This window comes from Mesoplodon densirostris, chromosome 1 (assembly GCF_025265405.1).
Source record: "Mesoplodon densirostris isolate mMesDen1 chromosome 1, mMesDen1 primary haplotype, whole genome shotgun sequence".
Lineage (NCBI taxonomy): Eukaryota > Metazoa > Chordata > Mammalia > Artiodactyla > Ziphiidae > Mesoplodon > Mesoplodon densirostris.
Genome location: NC_082661.1, coordinates 102,830,268 through 102,844,751, shown reverse-complemented (window position 1 = coordinate 102,844,751; position 14,484 = coordinate 102,830,268). Strand labels below are relative to the sequence as shown.

The following is a 14,484-nucleotide window of genomic DNA, read 5'->3' as shown; positions in this document are numbered from 1 at the left end:
GGGTTACTTTCCTTTCTCTAGAAAACAAGGATCCTCAGAGCTGTTATACTTTTCAAACAAATGAAATACATTTAAATTACAAGAGGAAAGAACTAACACTTTCGTACACACACTCCAAATTCGAAGTCTTAAGTCTGGTAAATGCAGTTAATCCTTTCATAAAGTGTCTGCACGAAAGCGGCAACCCACACACTAGATGCCAAACAAAAAACGTGCTACAAAGTATTAATTATAGCACCAAAGCTACAAGGCAGATGTTACAGGGTAAACAGTCCCTCCAAACATCATCGCATTTACGGTTATTTAAAAAAAAAATGCAAACGGCAAACGTGAAATGCAGGGAATTATCGGGCCTGAGCTAGCGTCAAAAAGATCCATTTCACAAGTCCTTATATTCTCTTTTCTCTGCTGCTCATTTCTTGCGTCAGTGTTAATACACTTCGGTCTACAAGAAAATCTGTGTCCAGAACTTCTCCGCTGAAAGCTCTTAACTTTCCACTTCCTACTGGACCGCCCCCTCGCAATGGGCCCCACCTCCCAAGGAGGGTGATGTTTCCCGCTCGGAAGCTAAGAAATAAATGTCTCTCCCCTACTCCTGAAAGGAGGTAAAGAGGCCGAGAAGCTGCAGATGCCAGCATTCCTACTGACTCCATCGAGGCTGTCGTTTAGAAGCCTTCCTCTCCTCTTCTGAACTCCTTTCTTCCTTCCCTCTTCCCAGGTCATTCAGTGACCCCGAGCCGGGCGGGGACAGGTGACTCCCAAGAGGAGAGGAAGAGGGAGGGACGGACGATGGAGGGAGAGCCGCGCTTGGGCAATGAATGAGCTGTGCCGCATCCGCACCACCTGTTCCTTCCAAGGGTGTCACCCCGGCCTGCCGGCAGGCTTCCCAAACCACCCGGGCCACCGCTCCTGCCCGTGTCGCCCGCTTCCCCGTTGAAGGCCAGGCCTCTGCCCCCTTCGCTCAGGGCGAATGAAAACCGGCCGCTTCGAAGCCAGGAGAACGGGGCCTACTCCGGAACCACGGCCTCCGGAGCGTGGGGACGGGAGGAGGAAGCCCGTGGCCCCTGGCGCGCGGGCCCAAGTGGGAACCCCGAGAGGGGACAAGGCAGTGCATTCGGCCTGACTAGGAGCACGAAGGCGGGGTCCCGGGCGGCGGTGGCCGGGTGCCCCTGGGCCGAGGTTAGGGGTGACAGGCCCGTGTACCGGCTAAATCCTCCTCACTGATGGTCCGGAGCCTCCCACTTACCAAGATCCGCTTGAAGAGCGCGTTCTCCTTGGGCGGGAGGCTCACGGCCGGCATCGTTCCGGCTCCTCCCGCTGCTCCCGCCACCGCCGGGCTCGGTCAGTCTGTTTGTCCGACCGCCGCCGCCGCCGCCGTCGTTCCCTGGCTGCTTCAGCCTTGATTGCCCCGATCCACCGCCGCCACCGGGCCTCGGGTGTCACCGCGTCGCCCAACCCAGACACCCCCTTCCCCTCGTAGTCTTTTTTCCCTTCTCACTTAACACTGCCGCCGCCTCCCCCCCCCCCCCACGGGTCTCCGTCGGCGGTTCACGTGGTAACTGAACAGACCGACAGAGGCAGCCAAAATGGCGGACGTGGAGAGCTTTCCCACCCGGGTCACACCTCCTAACACGCAGGCGCGATGACCTCCTTTCCCCACCTCCTCTGTCCTGGAGCTTGCTGGGAAACCTGGAGGCCCGCCCAGGTCCGCGCAGGCCGTGAGGGTCGCGGCAAGCCCCGCCCATCCTTTCGGTTTCTTGTCTCCGAGGCGCCGGGGAAGCGAGGGAAGAGTGGCTAACTGCGGTTCCGACCCTCTCCGCATCAAAAGTAGCGATTCCACTACTTCTTGCTAGATTGGCTTTTCATTCATTGGGTAGACTCTTCCAGTCTGTATAATCATAGTTTGAGCCTAAAGTGCTAAAATCCCGGTGTCCAAAAAGCGGTGTGTTTGATCGTGGACCAAGTGCCTAATTAAGCAGCAGAGGCGGAGGGGAAATGAAAGTTTCACCCCAGTGGGGTCTTGTAAATAGATCCAGAGAGGATGGGGCTTACCGGAGTCTGAAAAACGTGAAAGAGTTAACCAAGTAAATGGGCCTGGCTGGGGCATCAGTGATTTACTTTTATTACTTTAAGAGGACCCTGGAAAGGTAGTCAGCCAGATCCGAAGTACCATGTTTGCACTGCCAAAGAAACATCTGAAGGTTAAAGTGTGTGTTTTTATTTCATGTTCATGCAATGCAGTGTTGAGGACTGTATGAATCACCTTGGGTTGTGAAGAATTCAAGGTCACTGACTCCTCTGGAACTGGCTTCAAGCTAGTGTTTAATATTGTGACTCCCCGTCACTAGAAATCCTTAAATCTTAGGAAGCCGAAGAGTATCTGGCAAGGATACTAGAGAACTACTGCAGTAAGCAAGGTCAGACTGATACCTAATAGAGTCGCTTCAAGCCATTCACTAAAACTCGACAGTAAAACTATTTTAAACGTGGCATTCTGTTGATGACTACAAATTTTCACATCGTATGAGCCATTTTTATCCTTGATTGTTTTTGATTATCTCTCTCCAGATCCTGAATTCCATCAGTAGTAGCAGTCTGTGCATCATGAATCATTATACAATATATGCAGTAGCTTTGATTTTTTAATCATAGTTACACAGATGTTTTACTGTTTTCGGCTTGCTCTTTTTTTTTTTTTTTTTTTTCTTTGCGGTACGCGGGCCTCTCACTGTTGTGGCCTCTCCCGTTGCGGAGCACAGGCTCCGGACGCGCAGGTTCAGCGTCCATGGGTCACGGGCCTAGCCGCTCCGCGGCATGTGCGATCTTCCCGGACCGGGGGACGAACCCGCGTCCCCTGCATCGGCAGGCGGACTCTCAACCACTGCGCCACCAGGAAAGCCCTCAGCTTGCTCTTTAATCCTCCATGGAAGGTGTGAGTTGAGTAAGATGTTTCCCAGTGGAAAAATCTGCGACTAATACTTGGGTTTTCTAGCTGCTATCTTGCATGCCCTCTCATTTTGCCTGGGGCATAAGTAAGATTTTAGAAGTAAGATCCTGGAATTTCTTCAAATTCTGTGATGTTTCTTTAAAACTTTCATTAAGAAAATTGTATGGGGCTTCCCTGGTGCCACAGCTGGAGAGGGCCCTCGCACAGAAACGAAGACCCAACACAGCAAAAATAAATTAATTAAAAAAAAAATTGTATGTACAAGAAACCATTTTTGAGTTTCGAAATACGGCCAGTTTTTTAACTTTAGCTTTAAAAAAAAAAAACTAAGAACAAATTTAGAATTCATAAAAACGGCTGTTATTTAGTGGTAACCTTCAAACTTCACCACCCCCAACAGGTCTTTCAACTATCTGAACTATTAAAAAGTAGAAAAATTGTCTAACTTAAGGTGATAATTTTGGCTTAGCTACTAACTTGGGTTTCCAAATCTCTAGCTTCATATCCAAAAGTCCTGGCAATATTATTTGCTATGTTTTTCTAAATTTCTCCTGTAAATAATATTCTGTTTTCACCTTGGGGGAAGAAAATTTCTGGTCTTTGAAACAAACTGTAGTTTCTACCAGAAGCTGAGTAACTGAATAGATGAGCTAGCAATATAGTTTGGCAAATATGTTCCTTTTGGCTAATGACAAATAAATAACAATCTTTAAGACTCAGTGAATACTAGTCTGATTCAACATTTATGTGAGTTACAAACATCCTAGTTAAAATGCACCTACAAATAGTTGGACCACACAGTCAGTGATTTGATAGCCTGAACTCAATAAAATGTCTACTCTGATAGATCACCACTATTTGACAAATAGCGATCCCATTTAATGGCTTATGCTTTGAATGACAGCTATGCAGGGAGTTAACATATCCAAGGCTAGGTGTGATGATGATGATGGTGGTGGTGGTAGTTATTTCATTCATCTTACAACATGTGTTTGCATATCACTTTTGTGATAAATTCACCATAAATAAAGAAATAACGTTGCAAACTTTAATTCTACAAAAGGGGTACAAAGAGTGAAATTCCTCCATCTTCATATATGTAAGAGGTTCTCTATTGACACTGCTATATCTTTACATATTTACATTTTCTAGAAACGAACATAAAAGAAATCTATGTATTTGCCACCCAGATTTACAAAATGTTAACGTTTTGTGATTGCTTTTTTTTTTAATAAAAACTTGCAGATACAGCTATCCCTCTGCAGATTTGAATTTGATGTATAGTGTTCTCATGCTTCATAAATCAGTAAACATGTAGGAAGCACTTTTACCTTTTATACTGTTTTCAACTCTGGATTTACTTTAACCCTTCCCCGGGAGATGTGAGTTGAGTAAGAGGTTTCCCAGTGGAAAAATCTGGGACTAAAAATTTGATTTTCCAGCAACATGGATGGACATGGAGATTATCATACTAACTGAAATAAGTCAGACAGAGAAAGACAAATATCATGTGATATGCCTTATATGTGGAATATTAAAAAAAATTATACAAATGAACTTATTTACAAAACAGAAACAGACTCACAGATTTAGAGAACGAACTTAACTACGGTTACCAGGGAGGAAGGGGGAGGGGGAGTGATAGACTGGGAATTTGGGATTGACGTGTACACACTGCTATATTTAAAATAGATAACCAGGGCTTCCCTGGTGGCACAGTGGTTAAGAATCTGCCTGCCTATGCAGGGAACACGGGTTTGAGCCCTGGTCGGGGAAGATCTCACATGCCGCGGTGCAACTAAGCCCGTGAACCACAACTACTGAAGCCTGCATGCCTGGAGTCCGTGCTCTGCAACAAGAGAAGCCACCGCAATGAGAAGCCCGCGCACCACAATGAAGAGTAGCCCCTGCTCGCCGCAGCTAGAGAAAGCCTGCGCGCAGCAAGGAAGATCCAGCGCAGCCAAAAATAAATAAATAAAATAAAATTTATTTTTTAAAAAATAAATAAATAAAATAAAATAGATAACCAACAAGGACCTACTGTATAGCACAGGGAACTCATCTAAATATTCTGTTACAACCTAAATGGGAAAATAATTTGAAAAAGAATAGATACATGTATATGTAAAAATAAAATAAAAATTAAAAAATAAAAATTTGATTTTCTAGCTGCTAACTAGAAAGGGGGAACTCTTTGCCTGGGTCATAAATAAGGTGTTAGCATTCAGTTTCTGGGGATGCTTAAATGAATGTCACGTAGCAACTTCTACCAAAATATCACAGCTATTAGCTCCTGGCTGAAATTGCTTCATCAGGATTCTTTTCAAGATGGAGTTTCATGTACAGCTGCCTACTCCAAGTGTAGGATTCCATCAGCTCTAACATGATGAGAGAAATGTGCTTATACTTCATCACTTTCCCAAAATATACACTGGTAAAAGGATACAGGGGGCAAAAGAACAAAACAGCCTTTTCCAATGCCAGTAGTGAGATTTAGTAATTTGCCTAATGGTTTTGTATGCTCTCACTAAATGTGGCTTCTGTTCCAACTTGTTGGATTCTAGCAAAACCTGTGTCAGGACAAGCTTCCAAGGGATGGGGTAGAAAGGATATACTACTGACAGGTTGCTGAGTGGACAAGAAGCCAAGAAGTTGAGAACCAACAACTGACTCAGCATGTTAGTTGCATGGTTTGTTTACTTGAGCATGAGTCCAGGAGGCTCAAACTAGGTTACAAACTATAAAGTAACTAACAGTTTAGCAATCTATGTAGCCATCAGTTGTATGTAAAAATGAGCCACAAAACATAGAACGATTATTTTACTTTTTTGGTCAATAATTTTTGGTTAACAATTTTTTTCAATATCATTGCTAAGGAAAGTATAGAAAGAAAAAGAGATTTGCTAACAGTTATTTGCCCTTAAAATGAACCCAAATGACATTAGGCTTAAAAGAGTAAACCTAATTAAAATATGTAAAAATACACATATTTTTACATGGCCTTTAGACATCAGTTTGAATCGAGAATTAAATGCACAAAAAATCTGGTTCAAATGTGAAAGATAAAACCTATTGGTCAGTACAATAGGTATCAAAGAGATAGCCAAAAGCAAGTTGTTTACAACTACCAGACACGCTCTAAGCTTCCCAACGACCCTATAGCGTAGGTGTTTTGTTCCAGATATAAAACTGAGGCATGGAGAGGTTAAGTAATTTGCCTAAAAATCATATAGCTAAAAAGAGGTGAGCAAGAATGGCGCTTTGAACTTGGCACTTTGAACCTGCTCTGCAGCTTATGGCCTCAGGGGACTGTCTAAACCTGTTGGGTGGGCTAAGTCCGAGTCCCAACTTCCCCAGCTGTGTGGTCTTGAACTGGTCGGGGTACTTCTGAAATACTAGGATTCTCTTTTCCTCACAGGGTTGTGGGGCTTTACTGTGCTAGTGCGTATAAACAGACTTTGGGAACTGTTAAGAGGTCGTTTCAAATATGAGGTATATATAATACGTCACCTTGGAGGAAGAGCTTGTCTTTTGAGCTTCACCTATAAATTGAGAATGATAATCACGGCGTGTCCTGCGGCCGTTGTGAAAGTGAAATGATAGTGCATGTAAATCAAATGATGCATTAAGGCACAGTTCCTGAAACACCGAATTCGATCAAAATGCTACTATTCAACCCCCTTCACTTGCAGTTTCCCGACTTACGCAGGAAGATTTTGGTAACTCTCTCTGTAAGTGTCCCTGGGGTGGGGGTCTGAAATAAACTCTCTGAGGACAGAGACGCGGCTAAACTACCTTTTATTTTCCCCCTTGTAATCATCTCCTTCGTAATCCCACTGTGCAGATTGAGGGCTGAGACCAGAAGAGCTAGAGTACCAGGCGGTAACTCCAATTCTTGGGGTTAGCGCCCCCACGCGGCACGGCCGCAGAGCCCGCTGTTCCGCGCCTCCGCCCGCCAGGGGGCGCTCGGCCGGATGCCGACCCCCGGGAGCGGCGGGGCTGGAGGAGGCGGAGCCCAACCGGCAAGATGGCGCCGTCTGCCTTGCTGCGTCCTTTCTACAAGCTGCTGGCCCCGGCCAGGCTCCCGAGCGGCTGTAAGTGTCCCTACTAGAGCAGGCCGCCCCGACCTTCCAGCCTGCGGCTCCCAGGGCGAACCCAGCCCCGCGGGGGCAGGAGGCGGCTGCGCCCCGGGCTTGTCCGGCCGTGACCTTCGCCGGCCCGCCTCCCGGAGCCCACGCCTGCCTCCACCCGCGACTCTCGGATCCCCGTCTGCCGCCGCCCACCCTCCTCCCAGTGCCGTCCGACCCCTCGGGGTCTCGGCGAATGGACTTTGAGTCCCTCCTCCTGCAGACGCGGGAGAAGGAGACCCTCCCGGGGGCGCTTCTATCCGCCCACCCCTGAGACATCGGAGGGGTCGCCAAAGCCCGTGTACGAGGCTTTGAAGGCGCCACTCGTCTGCCCCTGCTGGTGGCCCAGGGCGAGTTACTAGGCCTCTCTGAACCTCTCTTTCTGTGGCTGTTTAAATGAGGAAGTAGAAGGGGGAATTAAAAGCGACAATACGCATGTAAATGTCAGGTTTATTCCTACAGGGCGGTAAGTTATAGATTTAGAGACCCTTTCTGTCCCCTTTCAGCTTCAGCGCGGTCAAAGTTCTACATTCGGGAACCGCCACAAGGCAGACCTGACTGGCTGAAGGTTGGACTGACCTTGGGCACCTCCGTTTTCTTGTGGATCTATGTAAGTATATACTCCCTTAAATCGTGCTACTCCAGCACGCTGGAGAAGACAAGTATCGGTGTGAGGTTGAATGGTGCGCAGCAAATCTTCCATTCCATAGGTTATTTATGTAACTGCTAATAATCTATTTCTCCAGGAGGGGAATCCCAAGGACTAAAAAATATTAAGGTTTCAGAGGCATCGAGAAAGTATAATGAGGCTGAAATTTCTGTCATTGATCCTTCACCTGGTTTTGTCGCGAATGGCAGTTTTACTACATATTAATTATTCTTTAGTTTATTTCTTAATAAAGATGGAGGCAGGTTGGGATTTTATGAAGGCACTTTTTTCAGATGCCATAGGGACAGATCGTAAATGAACAAGCTATACAAATTAAATACCATTGAACTTACAAGATATAAGATTTTAACAATGTTTGTATAAATACATTGTTGGAAATTGTACCTAGTGTGTAGCAGCCTTTTTCTTTCTTTTTTTTTTTTGTCTTTGTTTACAGTATGCCAAATGCTTTACCTGTAAAAACTTGTTTAATTTTTTCAACACTATGTGGTAGTACTATTATTGTTGACCTTTTACGGATGTAGGAAACACTTGGAGAAATTAATTTGCCAAACCAAGTTCTCCCTGACTTCAGAGCTACACTGTAGACCACTGTGAAATACTGCCTCTCCATAGATACATTTTTTAAAAGTATCTGTGCTACATTCGTATTTAAATGTTTTGTTTTGGAATTTCCTCCACTGCCGCCCACCTCCAACTCTTAGATCCCTTATTTGGGATTTTTTTCATTAAAGTGGTTCAGCTCTTTGACATGGAAAGGAGGAAGAGATGTTGAAAGTTACTTACAACTTAGTAACTAATCCTTTCAAAATAACGTTTGTTATAATGTAACTTTATACGTTCTTAAAGTTTTCCTAAAAAGAAACTTGTTGCTGAACGCTCTGATTGATATTGGATCTTTGCAAAACATGTCACCCTATATCAGCCATCGTTCTAGTTGCATATTCTGTCAGACAGTGGTTCTGAGAAAGTGGCTGTCCTCCATGACATCTAATTAAAACATATATAGTTGGGGGATGTGGGTTGGTCGTTCACTCACAATATCATACTTCTGAGGTGAGAAGTATAGTACACATCCACCCCATCTAATAACCAGGTTCTACTCTGTCCTATTGCTTTAGCCCCTCTGTGGTAAGGCTCTCCATTCCATTAATTACCCACTGAGTGAAGTAATTTATTTGCAGAAGTTGGATTTAAACTTTTAAGCGTTGCCTTCTCAAATTTATAGTATGTCAGATTGTGGTGAACAAGTACATATCATTCATAACTTTTGGACTTTTGTATCCCTTAGCCTTTTATTTCTAACTAGAATAGTTGTAATTCTTTTAATCTATCCTTATTTTTCTTGCAAAATATAAATATCATTAGTTGATCTGCTCCTTCTCCTCTTTAAGTTGCCAGGAAGATTACATTTCTAATTTTAACTGTTACCTACTTCTAGCTCATCAAACAACATAATGAAGATGTTTTAGAGTATAAAAGAAGAAATGGGTTGGAATAAACTTTTGAAATACCAATACAGTAAGTATGTGATTTTCTAGGATTGAATAGACTATGCAAGTTAATTTGACCTCTTTTTAAATAGTGTGTTTTGACTTTTTTCATTAGATTTATACTTTTTAGCACCTATATTCCTGTCTGTGACAAATTTATGAATTTTCAATACCTTGGCTCAAGGATCTCTTAGCATAATAATTTTTAATCATTACACTTTGACTGTGTTCAAAGGAAGTTGTGCTTAAGAATGAAACCAAAATCATATTTTCTTAAATCTAATAATGCTGTACACAGTGCCTTCATAGCACTTAGGACAAGTTATCATTCTTTGTGTATGTATTTCTTAATACCTGTTTGTCATATACCACACTTGAGTGTAAAATTCCATGAGAACAGAGCATTCAATTGTTAAATTTCTTACTGCATGACGATTTTATTATGATTGTCATTACAACTAACACCCAGTTGGACAATTCCTGATAAAACCTAGCTGTGAATAAGATAGAATACACTGCATGGTCTGTGATTTAAGAGAGTGAGTTTATTTTATATGTATATGTGTGCCATATTTCTGAAAATATTTTTAAAGAATCCTATATTAAGCCTTTTGTAAAATGGAAAATCATCCTTATAAATCTCAGCTTTCTTGGATTAGGTTGATTAAAGTAGATAACTTATATGTTCTGGAGAAAAATAGTAATCACAAATGTACATTTTGTTCTATTATTATCACCTTGCCCATTTCACTACTTCAGTCAATCAAGAGATAAAAATGAAATAGGTTTTTAAATCAAAACCAGATGCTTTTGCTACTCCTGTAGTTAAGATTTAAAAAAAAAAATTTTTTTTTTTTGCTAAAATTTAGATAAAATGAGGAGTTGATATTCTTTGTGGATTTGTTTTTTGAGACTTCCCCTGATGCTTTAAGGTGCATTGTTCAGAATGGCCTAATTTTAATATTACTTCTGCTGGTTAATGCTACAGTTTTCTTTTTTTTTATTATAGGTATATAGTGTTTATAGCAGTTCCTCTGGATTCACCAATCTGTTGAGCTGTAAACTGAGAGAGTTACATGTGAACATATGTCAAGTCAGCATTTGTGTTTCACATAATTAAATTAAAAAATACTTGTGTATTCTTCAGATTATGTACATTGTGACAATGTATAAAATGTCAATTCTAACGTAAATTACTAGAAGTATTTTAATGTGGAAAGTACCATCTGATAATAGGGTCAGTGGTAATTAAGAACACATTGGTAAGAAAACTTTTTAAGGATATAGATTAAAAAAAAAATCACTTCTGAGGATTTAGTCCTTCTGTCAACTTCTTATTTCTAATCAGAAGATTTATTTAGTGATCAGGATGATAGAACTACTCCTACTCTATTATTTAAAATACAAAAGAACCCAAATACTATTTTCTTCTTACCAGAGTTTCTTCTGACTCCATTTCCTTGAGTTTGAATGATTTTCATTTGGGTGACTGTTTTTAACACCGGTATGGCAACAGTTGGCTCTTTTTGCTAATATGACTTTGATCCAATGAATAACAGACTATTCAAAAAAAGGAGTTGGTGAGAGCTAACAGAGACAAAAAACACTTCATTTATCCCTCATTAAAACCCTTTCTTGTGAATCAGTTAACACCTATTTATATGCCACTTCGTTAACATATAATTTAAACACTTAATGTATTAATACTATACATTTAAAAGTGTATTATTTGTATCTCCATTTTGATGTTAAATAGAAAGTTTCATTGCCTTATAAATGGCTTTGTTAGTGTTTTGGGCTCTGGCCAACACTTACTCTGGGAGATTCATGGCCCAATACCTTTGGAAGTCACTTCTGAGCATAAACTCAGAGTTACATTATCTCAGAATAAGTATTTAATCCAAATTCAGTGAAAGACCAGATAAAACAGTAACTATTAACTTTTGTCAATTCAGAGTCCTAGGTGGTAGAACTGGAAAGGACCTTAGGGGGTCATATAGACCAATTCCATAATTTTATAAATGCAGAAACCAGAGGTAAAGAGTCATTTGCCCAATATCACTGGAAAGTAGACTGACGGACTCTTAAAGATGACCATGTCCTATTCCCCAGAATTTGTGTATATGTTAGGTTAGGTTAGGCAAAGAGGAATTAAGGTTGCAGATGGAATTAAATGTACTAATCAGCTGACATTGAGATGGAGAGATTATCCTAGATTATCTGGTTGGGCCTGATGTAATCACAAGGGTCCTTAGAAGTGGAAGAGGGAGGCACCAGTATGTGTCAGAGTGGTGTGATATGAGAAAGATTCAGCCGGCCATTGCTAGCTTTGAAGATGAAAGAGGGCCAAGAGCCAAGGGACAGAGAAGTCAAAGAAATTCTACACTGGAGCCTCCAGAAAGGAACACAGCCTTGCTGACACCTTAACTTTAGCCCAGTGAGACCCATGTTGGATTTCTCACCTACAAAAATGTAAGATAATAAATTTGTGTTGTTTTAAACCACTAAGTTTGTTATAGCAGCAGTAGGAAACTAATACTGTCACATGGTAATGGACCAAGAAGTCAGGTATCAACTCCCAGTTCAAGGAACTTTACCCTAAAAGAGACACTTAAAATTCACATCCCTAAAGGGAACAGAAGACTCTTAAGACATTTGAAATTCTGGAAACTGATAACCTTAGTAGGAAATAAAATACAGCTTTAACAAGCAAGATTTACTGTATGTCAGGCCTTGAAAATAAAGCTGCCCTGTGTGGACTTGCATCTTGATTGTGCCTCTGTAACTCCAGGGGGAGTCATTCATGAAGACTAGGGCTGTCCAAAAGAACTTTCTGCAATGATGGAAATGTTCTGCCTGTGCTAGCCAATGTAGTAGCCACTACTCCCATGTGGCTGTTGAGCATTTGGAATGTGATTAATGTGACTGCATTTTTTTTAGTTTTATTTCCTTTTCATTAAATAGCCTCATGGGGCTGGGGGCTGCCGTATCGGATAGAACAGATGCAGGTTACGCTGAGTGGCACCTCCTAGGGTTGTGCCACATGGGGGCACTGGTGAAAGGTGCTTTCTAAGCTGAATATTGAAACCTAACTCAAATTATATTAAACTAAAAAAAAAGGTTATGAGGATACAGAGTGACTCACAGACTGCTATAACAGGCATGCACCTGAGCCCAGGAATAATTGGGGCCTGGAATTCAAATGTTATCCAGACTTTTGCTCTTGGCTCTGCTTCCTGCGTTATGTGCTTTATTTCCTTTGCACACAGACCGTCTCTTCCCCAGCCCACGTTGTAAAGAGAAGGCTGCAGTCAGTAGTGTCTTAAACTGAGATGTTTTAGCTGGACTGAACAAGAATTGTTCTGGTACACAACTCCTAAGAAGATCTTGGTCAAATGATGGTTCCTTTAGCAATAATGTAAAAGAATTTCCATAAAAAAGAAGATACAGACAAAACCATATGTCAAATGCTGTCAAGTTTTTTATTAGATCAAAATCAGACCTTTTCAGATTCAGTATCTGTGAGATAGTCATTAAATTATTTTCTTAAGTTGCTGTAGGAAAAAAAAACAAGCTATAGGAGCTCAGTTTTAAGTATAAGAAGTTGCTATGGGTTAAATTTTGGTCCCCCAAAAGATATGTTGAAGTCCCAGCCCCCATTATCTCAGAATGTAACCTTATTTGGAAATAGGGTATTTGCAGATATAATTAGTTAAAGTGAGTATACTGGAGTAGAGTGGGCCCTTAGCCCAATGTGACTGGTATGTTTCCAAGGAGAAAATACACAGACACACAGGGAGAAGACAGGAATGATGGAGGCAGGGACTGGAGTGATGCATGTGGAAAGCAAGGATTACCAGTAAACGTCAGAAGCTGGAAGGGTTCTCGCCTACATGTTTCACACCTTGACTTCAGACTTCTAACCTCCAGAGCTGTGAGAGAATAAAGTTTGTTGTTTTAAGCCATCCAAGTCTGTATTAATTTGTTATGGTAGCCTTAGGAAAATAATACGGAAGGGGTAGGGAACGTCATGTTTATTTTACTACAGAAGAGAAAGTGAATAAATGGGAAGAGTACTGAGGAACCTCCAAGAATAATTTAAGAATTTACCATCTTGATTGCCCTTTCTCCTTCATTTTATCGAAATATTTTAGGCCATCAAAAGCATGCATACGAAATGTAAAATAGATAGCTAGTGGGGAAGCAGCCACGTAGCACAGGGAGATCAGCTCAGTGCTTTGTGACCACCTAGAGAGGTGGGATAGGGAGGGTGGGAGGGAGACACAAGAGGGAAGAGATATGGAACATATGTATACGTATAGCTGATTCACTTTGTTATACAGCAGAAACTAACACACCATTGTAAAGCAATTATACTCCAATAAAGATGTTAAAAAAAAAAGCATGCTTATCAGCACTTTCTCAAATTGCTTTCCAATTTGTCTTCCTAGATACTCTTCTAAATTGTTTCACTTTATATCCGTATTGATCTGTTGAAAGTACAGGTTATAGCTTGGGGATTTAGTATTTTTATAAAAACAAAGCTGTTTCTAGCTTTCTGTGGAGCCTAGGAAATCACTCAGTCTTTGAAAATTGCCTTTAATTATATGGAACTTAAGCCTTGAGTAAGTATGACTAATATTGCCAGTGGTTAGGGAGCTTCGTGAGCTCCCTCTCTTACAATATGTTTTCAAAACTAATATTGTCTTTGTCAACAATCACAGTTAGGTGGAGATCATCTTAGATAAACCAAGTTAACTCTAACCCTAAGTTCTTGTTTTCCCAACAAGACCAAGAAAAATGTCAAGGATGTGCTCAAGGGCAGCATTATAAACAATGTGACTAAAGCTGGGAAACTACTATCTCAGCCTTAACAGAGTCTTGTATAGCGAAGACCTACTGTTAAAATTCTTTCAGGGTTCTGGAGAAACAGCTTGCTACAGAGGGAATTTGACACCCCACAGGCATGTCCTTTCTTGGGAAGTGTTTCATCAAAATGTGGGAAGAGTTTGACATCAAAATGGAAAGCCACATATCCTACAGGAGCAGTAGAGTAGGTGGCAAATTCCCTTTGATCCAAGAGGCATGAGCTTTTAGCTAAGATGAAAAGGGATCTGGAGAAGTGGCACTATTTATCTCACAGTTCTTGCCTTTGCCAGCTGGGATGGCCACATCCAACCTAGAGGACATGATAAACTCCCCGCTGGACCTTACCATATGATGAGATGGTGGACTATAATGGATCCT

General features: G+C 41.7%; 2 protein-coding genes across 3 annotated transcripts in view; one reads left to right on the top strand and one right to left on the bottom strand.

The window, feature by feature from the left end:
* Positions 1 to 1,589, bottom strand: part of NAA15 (N-alpha-acetyltransferase 15, NatA auxiliary subunit) — a 79,781-nt gene extending 78,192 nt beyond the window's left edge. For both annotated transcript variants that reach the window (XM_060106237.1, XM_060106230.1), the window contains exon 1: positions 1,247 to 1,589. In XM_060106237.1, coding sequence (XP_059962220.1) covers positions 1,247 to 1,300 — 54 coding nt within the window. In that variant the 5' untranslated portion in view covers positions 1,301 to 1,589. The remainder of the gene's footprint in view (positions 1 to 1,246) is intronic.
* A 5,358-nt stretch (positions 1,590 to 6,947) lies between these two features.
* On the top strand, positions 6,948 to 10,383 carry NDUFC1 (NADH:ubiquinone oxidoreductase subunit C1). Its single transcript, XM_060106218.1, has 4 exons — positions 6,948 to 7,041; positions 7,581 to 7,684; positions 9,186 to 9,265; positions 10,247 to 10,383. The coding sequence occupies exons 1-3, from the start codon at positions 6,975 to 6,977 to the stop codon at positions 9,243 to 9,245; spliced, it is 231 nt and encodes a 76-aa protein (XP_059962201.1). The 5' UTR covers positions 6,948 to 6,974; the 3' UTR covers positions 9,246 to 9,265; positions 10,247 to 10,383.
* The last annotated feature ends 4,101 nt before the right edge of the window (positions 10,384 to 14,484 follow it).